Source organism: Ailuropoda melanoleuca, chromosome 16 (assembly GCF_002007445.2).
Source record: "Ailuropoda melanoleuca isolate Jingjing chromosome 16, ASM200744v2, whole genome shotgun sequence".
In the NCBI taxonomy this organism is placed as follows: domain Eukaryota; kingdom Metazoa; phylum Chordata; class Mammalia; order Carnivora; family Ursidae; genus Ailuropoda; species Ailuropoda melanoleuca.
The window spans coordinates 52801723-52815314 of record NC_048233.1 but is presented as its reverse complement, the minus strand read 5'-3'; the positions used below and the strand labels follow the sequence as shown (position 1 = coordinate 52815314).

Genomic DNA, 13592 nt, shown 5'->3' with positions numbered 1-13592 from the left:
GCAAGTCATGGCTTATTAAATAATATGCTAACAGCAATGATTTGGCTTTTAAAATTACATTCTTAACCAACATCTTCCAAAATAAAGCAAAGCTCATGAATAGCTGTAGACCAAAAAATATATCTAGATTAGCATGGAATGGTTAGTGGACTATAGGGCAAGAAAACAGATGTACACCTCTGCAACATACGATACCTACATTGCTACAGTGCATTACAAGTCCATTAAACATCTGAGTCCAATTTTTATGAAGAGTATATTCTTTTTTTGTCCTTTCTTGTTGAAAATACTCTTAAAAGAAAAAAAATGTACGCTATGGCTTAACATGTTTTTCTAGATTTTTGTATCATTACTGCCATATGAGTAAAAAACAAAAAAGCAAAGAGAGGATTCTTTGCAATATATTTTAGTTTCAAAATGCTGGTTCATGAAAATGTGGGTTTAAAATGGATTTAAAATTTTCAGTCATTCACCACTTGCCCATTTCAGCCAAAGCAGGAATATCTAGAAAATGTTGGATATATTTTAGAAAGCATACCTATTCCTCCTGTTTAATGAGGTATTGGGAATTTTCCAACTACTCAGCTCAGAAATCCTAGAAGTACCCAATTCAGAAGAGGACTTACAGGATTTAGAAAGTACTATAAATGTTATTGCCAATCTACAACGTTGACTCAAAACATTCCAACACAAGCCTATTTAAAAAGCTTAATGAAAATTTTATTAGGGAAATAAGGCTATCCAAAGTTGACTGCCTCAGAATAACTGCCATAAATTACAGTGTCTAATGTTCCACCTAACACATTTAACATAATTTGCTAGACTTCAATTCCACTGATGTCTGTAAGGAAAGGGAGACAGTAAGATAATGCAAACTCTTAAGTTAAACCCTTGTGAAGAGGAATAGGAAAGTTCTTAGTTAACACTTCCTGAATCCACTGATTTACCTCCCTTAGTGAAGGGCTTCTGAAAGCACCTTGGTTCCAAACAACTGGCTTTCATTCCAGGTTCCGGGGACTCAGAAGTATTTGTATTATAATGCCCTCCTAATTATAATGCCTTCCTAATATTATAATTGGTCAGAGATCACACCTGACCAATCCTCCAAAATGAAAGGTACCCTTTACATCCATTATAATCTAGGCTAACAGAAACCACAGGTCACGAAAATAGAGAAAAATGAATGCAGGGAGCTACTTACAGAAAGGATAAAAGATACGGTAAGCCATCAAGAAGGGACTGAGACAACCAGACATCAGCAGACAGCAGGAAGGAACGACCATTCCTAGGCTAGAGAGACAAAAGGAAGAAGCACTGCTACAAGAGTCCAGGGCCAGAGTCACACAGTGGACACTGGAATTATGACAGACTTGTCCAATGGGAATTGGAGTCACAAATGAAATAGCTTCTGCCAGCAGTACAGCTAGAGGCAAACAGAAACGAAGAAATGCCCTGGCTTCTCCCTTTCTTAAATCTCCCATCAGTGTTTCCCTTTGGGTTTCCCAAACCCCATGGAAGATGGCTGTCCCTGCAGAGTTAGCCCTCCTTCAGTACAAAAACAGGCAGGAGAAGAGTGTAAAATGCACCTGAGGACAAATAAGCCCAAGACCCGCACAGCTTTTCAATAAAGTTCATGTTGTAAATATGACCATCTCATAAATTCACTCAATCCAGCTAATTTTTTATTATATCAACTAGCTCTGAGATTTCAATTGAATATTAATACTTCTAGAGCATCTTTAAGATTTTGAAATGAAAATTCCTAGAACATCAATATCTAGAAGTATAATTCTGCCAGACAGGTCAAGAACTATCCAACTAACTACAATCAGATATGCAAAAACGTTCAACTGAGGTGACAGAAAGTTTAGTAAAGTCTGTCTCAGTTTGCTTGTATCCTAATCTGTAGTAATTTAAGACATGCATTTTCCAAGAAAAGTAAAATGGTCCCTGGAGAAATGGGGATGCCAGCCAACATGTAGTATACACTATTTTAAATTACTGCTGAGCAAATGCCTCAATGTGCTTTCTCCAAAGCACCTTTTTGTAGTCCTTAAAAAGATGCTAGATTTTTAATTATATGTAACTAAGTCCACACCTTTTCACCCAATTCACAAAAGAAATCAGAGTGCCGATACAAATTCTTTGGTGTAAGAAAAGTAATGACACCGTCATTAAAAATTATTGAAAGCCAACCCTACCATAAGAAAATCAACACACTCTATCACGTACAAGAGTAACTGCTAAGAACAGTGAATGTCACCAGCTCTGGACTGAAATTTACTTATACGATAAATATGAACATTTCAAAAGCTCCCTGAAATCCCTGCTATTTTTCTAGAATTATTGCTATGTTCATTCGAAATTTATAGATAATTATAAAGCATAATGAATTTTTTCCAAAAATTTTTGACAAATTCATTTAGTGAAAATATATGTATCAAATACAGGTTTCTAAAAAAAAAGGCTTAAAAACTCCCCCAAATAGTTAAGAAATCTTTACCTAGAAATACTAACTTGTCTTCATCAAATTAGCATATCAACAAGTCAAATCAGTTGTCAAATACCATTAGTTTTACTTTATATACATTTAAAAATAAACATTCTATGCCCTGACTTATGATTTCAAAAGCAAATTCTAAAGCTATACATCTTAATTTTATTATTTTAATCACACTAATAAATTCTCTTTTATGTGATAAAGGACACTGACTACATGGCCTGACATAAGAAAGACAGGACATTTAGTATTAGAGCAAGAGTGGCAACATCATGTTAATTTTGATGAAACAGTCCTAGTAAGTCCTTACTTAGTCCTCACAGGCTTTTCAGCAAACATATTTAGGTCTCCACAAATTTAGAAAATAGAAAAACAATCATTCTTTATTTTTAAAAGTAAAAGAGCTAATTTATTCTTTTTAAAAAGATTACAAATGGCCAGTAAGTAAGTGCCATATCAGAATAAACCACCATAAAAAGATTGTAGCGGTTTTTAAAATAATGCCATTATTCTGCCATTTATCAAACATAATTAAATGCAGAAAACTACTATCTTATTCACTGCTTTCCTTTAAAACCAACACTAGTTTTTTCTGCAAACACTTACCATCCACTCAGATATAATAACATCCACTTTTTCTACAGGAAGGCAAACTTCTTCAATCTTTCCTTTAATTAGTACAATAGTATCTTCAAGTTCATTTAGTCTGAAAATTATCATAATGAATTAAATTAGTATGTTAAACAGACTGAGAAAACTAGTCAAATTACATAATTTCTTGGTAACTGTTCATATTTTTTTGTATGTTCGAAGTTTGTTATTCCCTGAGCACTAGAATTATTTTTTGATCACCACATGAATGTCCAAGAATGTTTCCGATTAATCTGGCAATACCCTGAACCAATATTGAAAACTTCGGCCTGAAAAGAGATCTGAATTTTATCAAGAATACATGTCAATAAAGTTACTGGTTTGTTTGTTTTTTTTTTTTAAGTGAGGCGTGGAGAGAAACATACAGACCAGACAATAAGAGTACATTTTAAAGGCAAGTAGTGTTTCACAGTGGAGAGAGAACTAGAAGCCAGAAGCTCTTTATCTGTACTCTAGATCCTCTAGTAATTGTCAGCTAAGTGATCTTCATCAAATGATATCATAATCTTTTGAGCCTGTGTGCGCATGTGTAAAAGAGAATGATGATGTCTACCCCATCTACTTCACAGCCCTATTATGAGAATCAAATATTTGTGAAAGCAGCACATACATCCTCAGCACATACTCCCTCAAATATTATATGCTGCATAAAACCTGACTATCTACTACAATCTTAAATTATTTAACCTTGTCCACTGACACTCATTAGGTATTTTTATATGCTTGATCTAAGACTAGTACATATTTTTCACCTTCCTTTTGAAATACGAAATAGACAACAGAGTTAAGATGATTTCAAAAAGTTAAAAGCAAGCTGCTAAGTTTATATCTAGTTAAATAAACAAGCTCTCAATCCTCAGAGGGTGAACATCTGAATTACAAAGGATTTTTTCTGCTAACAAAGGAGGATGTCTTTCCCCAACTTCACTGAGGTATTATTTACATAAAATTAAATATATTCATTTAAAGAGTAAATTTTGTTGACTTTTACAAAAGAGACATTTGAGTGATCGCTATCATCATCAATATATAGAATATTTCTACCTCCTCGAAAATACTCATTAGCGCTCCCTTCCCAGAAAATTCTCCTGTTCACAGGCAGTGATTTTTTTCTTTCACTACATATTAGATTTCTGTTTTGTTGAGTTTCTTATAAATGGAATTATAGCAAATGTACCTTATTGTGTGTGGTTTCTTTTTTTTTTAATATTTTGTTTATTTGACAGAGAGAGAGCGCACCCGCGCACATGGGGGGTAAGCGCAGAGGAAGAGGGAGAAGCAGGCTCTCCGCTGTGCAGGGAGCCCAACACAGAATGTGATCCCAGAACCTCAGGATCATGACCTGAGCTGAAGGCAGACGCTTAACTGATTGAGCACCCAGGTGCCCCTTGTGTGTGGTTTCTTTCAACAACCATACTTCTTAGATTCATGCATACTTTTGTGTGTATCACTAGTGCATTCCTTATTGTTGCTTAGTATTCCACTGTGTGGATAAAACAATTTTGTTTATCCACACACCCGTGGATGGAATTCTGGACTGTTTCCAGCTTTGGGCTATAATTGAAAATGCTACCATAAACATTTCTGTACAAGTAAAATTGCTCTGTCAAATGAAAGTAACTTTAAAAAAAGCTGTCAATCTGTTTTACAATGTGCATATACAATTTTATATCCCACCAGCAATGTATATGTACATTCTTGTTGCTTCACATCCTTGTCAACACTTAATATTGTTAAGCTTTTAGATTTTAACTGTGTGATGAGATCTCACCATTGTTATAAACTACATTTTTCTAATGATCATTTTTTCCCATGTGCTTATTGTCCATAACCCTACATTGCCTTTTGTTCCAATTTTTTGCCCATTTAAAAAATCAAGTCAGTTATATTCTTATTATTGAATTTTAAGAGTTCTTCACATATTCTAGATAAAAACCTTCTGAGATTTATGTGTAGTAAATGATTTCTACCACACTGTAGCTTTTTTAATTTTTTTAATGGTATATTTTGAAGAGCTAGTTTTTAATTTTGATAATGACCAATTAATCATTTTTTTCTTTTGTGGTTCATTTCTGCCTACATCAAATCTTTTCACCTGTATTCTCTTAAAACTTGTTTCCATTTGAATTAATTTTTCCACACAGTATCATGCTCATTTTCTTCCATAATAATACCTATGGATATGGTGGAAAAACTATTATAAGAGATAGTTTCAACTTCCCTGCAGAAAAAGAATCACTAACCCATAGGATTACTTTGGTATTTTTGTCAAAAATCAATTAACCATATATGTGTAAGTTTATTTCTTGACTTTTAGTTCTGCCTCAACATTTAAATATGCATCCTAATGCCAATACAACACTTTCTTGATTACTACAGCTTTAAATTAAGTCATAAAATCTGACAGTGTACATCCTTCAACTTTATTCTTCTTTAAAAAATTTTTCTTAGCTATTCTAGGTCATTTGTTTTCATATGAATTTTAGCATCAGCTCTTGGTAATGTAATGCACTTTGCAGTGTTGATCTCTTAGACATACTTTGTTTAATTTACCCCTAAATGTTTGATGATTTGGGTTGTACTGTAAATGGTATATATTAAATTTCAATTTCTACTTGTTTGGGACTACTAATAAAAAGAAGCATAATTATTTTTCACATTTTCACCTTAAATCCATGACTTTGGGATTTCTAGTGGTAATTTCAAACATTTCTTTTTTTAATATTCTATTCCTTTATTTTCTTTATAGTTAACATACAAGTTATATTAGTTTCAGGTGTACAATATGGTGATTTACTTTATAAGTTTCTTAGGATTCTACACATATATGATCATGTCATCTGGGAGTCGTAACAGTTTTACTTCCTTCAAATCTTTCATTTCCTTTTCTTGGTTTATTGCAGTCATTAGATTCCTTAAGAANTATTTTATACATTTCTTTTTTTAATATTCTATTCCTTTATTTTCTTTATAATTAACATACAAGTTATATTAGTTTCAGGTGTACAATATGGTGATTTACTTTATAAGTTTCTTAGGATTCTACACGTATATGATCATGTCATCTGGGAGTCGTAACAGTTTTACTTCCTTCAAATCTTTCATTTCCTTTTCTTGGTTTATTGCAGTCATTAGATTCCTTAAGAAAACAGTGAATAGAATAGAAGTGGTGAGAGTGGACATTCCCTACATTCATTAACTATTATCAAATATGACACTATATCAGGTAACAAAGGTTCCTTCTTTGTTATTTTGCTCAATTTTCCTTACGAATGAGTTTCAAATTTTGACAAATAATTTTTCTGCACCTATTAAGATGATTCTATAGTTTTTCTTTCTTTTCTGTTAATATGATAAATTATATTGACTTTCAAATGTTAAACCTACCTAGCCTTTCTAGGATAACTCCACTTGGTCATAGCTTATTATCTTATTTATAAATTAATGGATTCAATTTGCTAATTTTCTGTTAAAAACATTTCCATCTCCTAGACTTACCATGGTGATTATTCTGTAACGTATATAAATGTCTAATCACTATGTTGTACACCTGAAACTAATATTGTATATCAAATCTACTTCAATTAAAAAAATATGTTTCCCTTAAAAAAGAAGGGGGTGGCTGCCAGGTGCCTAGGTCGGTTAAGAGTCTGCCTTCGGCTCAGGGCGTGATCCCAGTGTTATGGGATCGAACCCCACATCAGGCTCCTTTGCTATCAGCCTGCTTCTTCCTCTCCTGCTCCCCCTGCTTGTGTTCCCTCTCTCGCTGGCTGTCTCTGTCAAATAAATAAATAAAATCTTTAAAAAAAACAAAAAAAGAAGAATTAGAAAATCTGAATATACCTAGATCTAGTAAATAGAATGANTGTGATCCCAGTGTTATGGGATCGAACCCCACATCAGGCTCCTCTGCTATCAGCCTGCTTCTTCCTCTCCCGCTCCCCCTGCTCGTGTTCCCTCTCTCGCTGGCTGTCTCTGTCAAATAAATAAATAAAATCTTTAAAAAAAACAAAAAAAGAAGAATTAGAAAATCTGAATATACCTAGATCTAGTAAATAGAATGAATTGGTGGGTGCCTGGGTGGCTCAGTCTGTTAAGCTTCTACCTTCAGCTCAGGTCATGATTCCAGGGTCTTGGGATCAAGCCCTGCATCAGTCTCCCTGGTCAGCAGGGAGCCTGCTTTTCCCTCTCCCCCTGCTTGTGCACTCTCTCTCGCTATCTCTCTCTCTCAAATAAATAAAANAATTAGAAAATTTGAATATACCTAGATCTAGTAAATAGAATGAATTGGTGGGTGCCTGGGTGGCTCAGTCTGTTAAGCGTCTACCTTCAGCTCAGGTCATGATCCCAGGGTCTTGGGATCAAGCCCTGCATGAGTCTCCCTGGTCAGCGGGGAGCCTGCTTTTCCCTCTCCCCCTGCTTGTGCACTCTCTCTCGCTATCTCTCTCTCTCAAATAAATAAAATCATATAATAAATAAATAAACAAATAAATGAGTTGTTAATTACAGTCCGTTCCACAAATTAAACTGTAGGCTCAAATAGCAAATTTCTTATAACACTTAATGAAGAAGTAATACTAAACTCTTAGAGGTGGACAGAACCCTTTGCAACATAATTTATAAGGCTGATAATTACAGTAATACTGAAGTCATACAGATAGTCCAAGAGAATAAACTACAGACCAGTATCCCTATGAACATAGATGGAAATATATATATATATTTTAAAGATTTTATTTATTTATTTGCCTGGGAGAGTGTGAGAGAGAGAGGTGAGAGTTTTAAGCAGGGGGAGTGGCAGGCAGAGGGAGAAGCAGGCTCTCTACTAAACAAGGAGCCCGATGTGGGACTCGATCCCAAAACCCAGGGATCATGACGTGAGCTGAAGGCAGACTCTTTTTTTTTTTTTTTAAAGATTTTATTTATTTATTTGACAGAGATAGAGACAGCCAGCGAGAGAGGGAACACAAGCAGGGGGAGCAGGAGAGGAAGAAGCCGAAGGCAGACGCTTAACGACTGTGCCACCCAGGTGCCCCAGATTTTCTAATTCTTCTTGAATCAATTTTGATAACTTTCATTTTTTAGAGTATTTTTCCATTTTACCTAAATTGTCATTATTTATTGGCATAAAGGTGTTTATAATATTCCTTCATTATCCTTTGTCTATAGGATCTGTAGTGATTTTCCCCTCTTCAATCCCAATATTGATAATTTGTATATTCTCTTTTCTTCTTGATAATTCTAGTTAGAGGTTTATCAATGTTATCTTCTTTAAATAAACTTTGTTTTCATTAATTTTCTCTATTGTTTTGTTTTCTATTGCACTGATCTCTGAACTTTACTTTCTTTCTTGGGTATATTTCACTTTTCTTTCTCTACAATATCTTAAGATGGAAGCTTACATCATGGATTTTAAATGTTTCTTCTTTTCTAATATAAGCATTTAAAACTTTAAATTTCCTCCTGAGTATGGCTTTAGCTGCATCCCACAAATTTTGATACACTATGCTTTTAATGCAGTTCAAAATATTTTCTAAATTCTTTCTCTTGTTATTTCTTCTTTGAACCATGAAGTGTGCTATTTAACTGCTAAATATTTTGGGATCTATCAGCTATCTTTCTGTTATTGATTTGTAATTAAATTTCAGTAAGCCAAGAAGCTCAGTCTATAAGATTCAAAATTTTTTCAACTTATTGAGACTTCTTTTTGTCTTACATGCAATCTAAGTTTGATGAATGTTCTATGTGCACTTAAAAAGAACATGATTCTACTATTTTTTGATAAAGTGTTATGTAAGTTCAATTATGTCTTCTATACTTCTATTCATATCTACTTGTTCTATCAATTACTGACAGAAAAGTACTGTTATCTCCTAATGTGATTATAAATGTGTCTCTTTCCCCTCTAATTTCTGTCAGTTTTTGCTTCCTGTATTCTGAAGACTTTATTAGATGATTATAGGTTTAATATTATCATATATTCTTGATTATTTAATCCCTTTATCATTATGAAATATCCTTTATTCCTAAAGTTTTATAATGTTTTATTTGTATGATATTTATATATTCACTTCAGCTTTTTAAATGATTTGTGTTTCCATATCTTTTTCCATTCTTTTTCTTCTAACCTATAGTATTTTTATATTTAGACTGGATTTTTTGAAGCTAGAAAATAGATGGGTCTTACTTTTTATCAGCCTGAAAATAAATCTTTCTTCCTTCCTTCTTTTCTTTTCCCTCCCTCCTTTCTTTCTCTCTTTCTTTACAAAACAGGTGACTGGTCCATGGCTGAAATTTATGGACTGCCATATTAGAGCATTATCACACCAACCCAGAATCACCATGCAGAGAAAAATATCTCCAAGATAGAAGCAGAATATATTTTTGAACAAACCAACACCATTTTGATTTTGTTTGGCTACAGCCACAAGTGCACAAGGAAGAAAATGTTAAAGAATTAGTTCAGGAAGAAGGAAAATGATCTGAGATAGTCACTGAAATATGAAGAGAAATAAGAAAAGAGGATGGACCTATGGGTGAGTGAATCCAAAGCATCATGAACCACAGATTTTACCCAGGGTCAAGCTTTACAAACAATTTCAAAAATACAGGCAAATAAGAGGTCCTAATTAGAGAGAAGTCTGGGACATTAAAGGCAGCTACTTTGGTCTTTCCTCCTCTATGTCAGGCATTTACTCTCTCACCTACAGTAGACAAGTAAGGAGGCCCTCTCCATGTACCAGATTACTCCCTCCTATATGAGTCTCCTGATTGCTAATATCTTTGAAATTATTAATGAAGCTTAATACTGGGTAATATCTGAGTCTACTGGAAAATACGTTAGCTCAGGGTGGTGCTACTAGGAGAACTCTCAAACAGATCCATGAATCACAAAGGCTCAGAGCACTTTTTAAATCAGGAAAAGCCTCAAGGGGACAAAAAAATAGAAGGATCTAATCCTCAGATGGTCACCTAGACATCTTTGGTATGAAAGGGGAAAACTCAGACTTGGTGAAACTGGCCACTGGCCTGGTAGGGATCGGTAGGCAGAGGGGAAGACAGTGAAAAATTCTATTCTCTGGCTGTTACTAGCATGTCTGATAAATGCTTTTCCTTTCAGGAAAGAGATAATGGCAAGAGAAAAAAAAACTATTTAAGAACAGTTTTTCCTCTCACTGGAAGGTCTCCTTGTGCTTATATGGCTACCTGGGGAGATGAAGTATCCATTAGGAAAGTAATGAACTTAAGGCTATGGGTTATCCCAAAGATCATACAGGTAGATGGCGGACAAGGTCAGAGGACTCCTGAGTGTTGAGAGTATTTTGTGAAAGAAATAGGGCATTTCACAAAGACGTACCAGAAAAGCCTAGTAAATCATTACTGGCACGGACAATCAGGAGGATGCATCACTATTTTACATACAACAGAGTAGAAAAGATTATTTGGGTTGATGATAATCACTGTGTTGTGGTGAACAGGTGCTTCTAGTGGTATAACAACTAAACTGCTCAGTAAGTAAAAGCTGGGCTACGGTACACCTACCCCATGAGGGTAAGTGCTCTGCCCTCTTCCCAACACACAGAGAGTCCTCTAAAGCAGAAGGAATGCTGAGAGTGCAAGTAAACTTAGACTGGCTTTACAATAACAATATAATTGAATGGTATTGACAGAGATGATGATAGGTGTGGAACTCAGTGACTCCTCATTCTTGAGCATTTTATGCAACCTTGTAATATGTAATCAAGCGGTAGTATCTGATTATTTTAATTACCAAGAATGGGACTGCATGATGTTGCTGACATACAAAAGAAAGGGGGGATCAACAAAAGAAAAATGGAGGAAACAAAAACCAGCCCACTAAGAACAATAGTTTAGATGGCTCTGGAAAAACAGCGTGAAAAAGAGGAATTAGATGAGGCCTCTACTAAGGAGTTAGTAACAAGCTTTGTAGAGGATGGTTCATATCCTAGTAGGGTCATTACGGTCTTTATAGGCTTATTCTTAGCAGAAATTATTGCAGAAAATGTTATAAGAAGTTAAAACAGCTGACTCACAATTTATGCACAACCTTTACTGGGGGANGTGTGGAGCTCAGTGACTCCTCATTCTTGAGCATTTTATGCAACCTTGTAATATGTAATCAAGCGGCAGTATCTGATTATTTTAATTACCAAGAATGGGACTGCATGATGTTGCTGACATACAAAAGAAAGGGGGGGATCAACAAAGGAAAAATGGAGGAAACAAAAACCAGCCCACTAAGAACAATAGTTTAGATGGCTCTGGAAAAACAGCGAGAAAAAGAGGAATTAGATGAGGCCTCTACTAAGGAGTTAGTAACAAGCTTTGTAGAGGATGGTTCATATCCTAGTAGGGTCATTACGGTCTTTATAGGCTTATTCTTAGCAGAAATTATTGCAGAAAATGTTATAAGAAGTTAAAACAGCTGACTCACAATTTATGCACAACCTTTACTGGGGGATATTCAACCTGTGGGTGGCTTAATGTCCTTGCATTATCTGGGAGGTTAGAAATATTAACAATACACTTGGATATATTTTAATTTCCAATGTCTAAGTGTTTCATGTTCCTTATAAAAATACAATTGATTTTTGTACATTAATTTGTATTCAAGCATCTTGATAATTTTATTATTGGAATAATTTATTTATAGTTTATTTCTGAAGTCCACATCCATAAATATACCGTTAGTGAATACGAATAGTTTTCTTTTTTCATTTCCAATTCTCATAGCTTTCTTTTTATTGCCTTGCTGTACTGGGGTCTCCTTTACAGAGTTAAACAGAAGAGGTGATGGCAGGTATCTCTGTCTTGTTTCTGACCTTAAAGCAAATACTTTCCATGCTTCATCAAGATATTGCCCATAGGGCTTGTGTTTTTTCGTAGATACTATATATCATGTTAGGACATTCCTTTTTACCTCTAGTTTGCTAAGAATTGTAATACATTTATATATTAAATGGATATGGAATTTTATTAAACCATTTTTCTGCATCTATTGATGATCTCAATAGACTGTTCTGGCTGATGTTATCACACTTAACCAACTCTATATTCTTGGGATAAACTTTACCGTCCAATATATTGCTCAATTAGTTTTCTAATATTTTGATTAAGATTTTTGCATATATGTTCATGAATGAGTAACCTGTAATTTTCTGTTCTACCGCCTTAATAGAATTTCAGTATAAAGGTTATAATGCCCTCATATATGGGTGCTTGATTCTTGACAAAGATGAATGACACTGCAAAGAGGAGAGGAAAGAATGGTCTCTGTAATAATTGAGACTGGGACAACTAGGTCTTTTAAACAGATTACCAAAAAAAAAAAAAAAAAAAAAAAAAAAAAAGAATAAAACTGGATTACTACTTCATGCCATATACAAAAAACAATGCCCAAGAGATTACAGGCCTAAATGTAAAAAGCAAACTATTCTGTTATAAAGTATTTATAACAGAATATAGGCGAATACCTCAATGAGGTTTCTTACTCAGCTCACAAACAGCCTTAAACAAGAATGCTGCTATGTGAAAATTGAGAATTTCAGTACATCAAAGACACTATGAAGAAAGTGAAAAGGTACACAAGAATGAGAAGACATCTGCATTATATAAAACCTCTAAACTACTAAAATTTAAAAAATGTAAAGGTCGCCTACAAATAAAGAAGATCCAACTCAACAAAAATCTGAGAAAAGATATCAATAGATATTTCACTTTCAGGAAACTCAAATGGCCAATAATCACCTAAAAAGGTGCTCAGCCTCATTAATAATCACAGAAATGCAAATTTAAATTGCAATGAGGTGCTATAAGACCAACTGGAAAAAAATGGAAGACAATACAAACCAGAACCGTTATGTACAAAAAGTTTGTAACAGAATTTTTCATAATAGCTCTAACCTGGAAAATCTAAAGAATGTCCATCAAGAACAGATCAGATAAATTGTGATATAGTCACCAATAGCATTATTTACAATAATAAACATGAATGAACTCCAGTTATACATACCATGAATGAACACCAAAAAAAAAAAAAAATGTTGAGCAAAACAAGCTAGACAAAAAGAATGCATAATACATTTCATTTATTTAAAAATCAGAGTTGAGTAAACTAAACTATCTTAAATGGATGGTGATGTAAGTGATTAAAGTATAAAACAAACAAAAGAAGTAATTACTATCAAAGTCAAGGTGTTAACTCCTCAATCAGGCAAGGGCAGCATCTGACTGAAAAAGGGCAAATGGAGGGTGGGTGGGATTCTATCTATAGTGTGGTAATGTTCTATTTCTTGTTATTTATGCATACTTATGCATATAACATTATTTACATTTATGCACTTTCAATATATATATTTCACACAAAAGTTTAAAAAAAAGGACTCTATCATATTTGGGTTTTTTTTTTCAAATAAGTACT

The 13592-nt window shown here is 34.0% G+C and overlaps 1 protein-coding gene across 6 annotated transcripts in view; it reads right to left on the bottom strand.

Annotated features, from left to right (window-relative positions):
• The window catches only part of PRMT3 (protein arginine methyltransferase 3), a 132970-nt gene that overhangs the window by 85027 nt on the left and 34351 nt on the right, over positions 1 to 13592 (bottom strand). For all 6 annotated transcript variants that reach the window (XR_004621147.1, XR_002142885.2, XM_034644656.1 and 3 more), the window contains one exon: positions 3107 to 3206. Coding sequence is in view for 4 of the 6 variants with exons in the window: in XM_034644656.1 (XP_034500547.1) it covers positions 3107 to 3206 (100 nt within the window). In the remaining 2 variants the exon portion in view is untranslated. The remainder of the gene's footprint in view (positions 1 to 3106; positions 3207 to 13592) is intronic.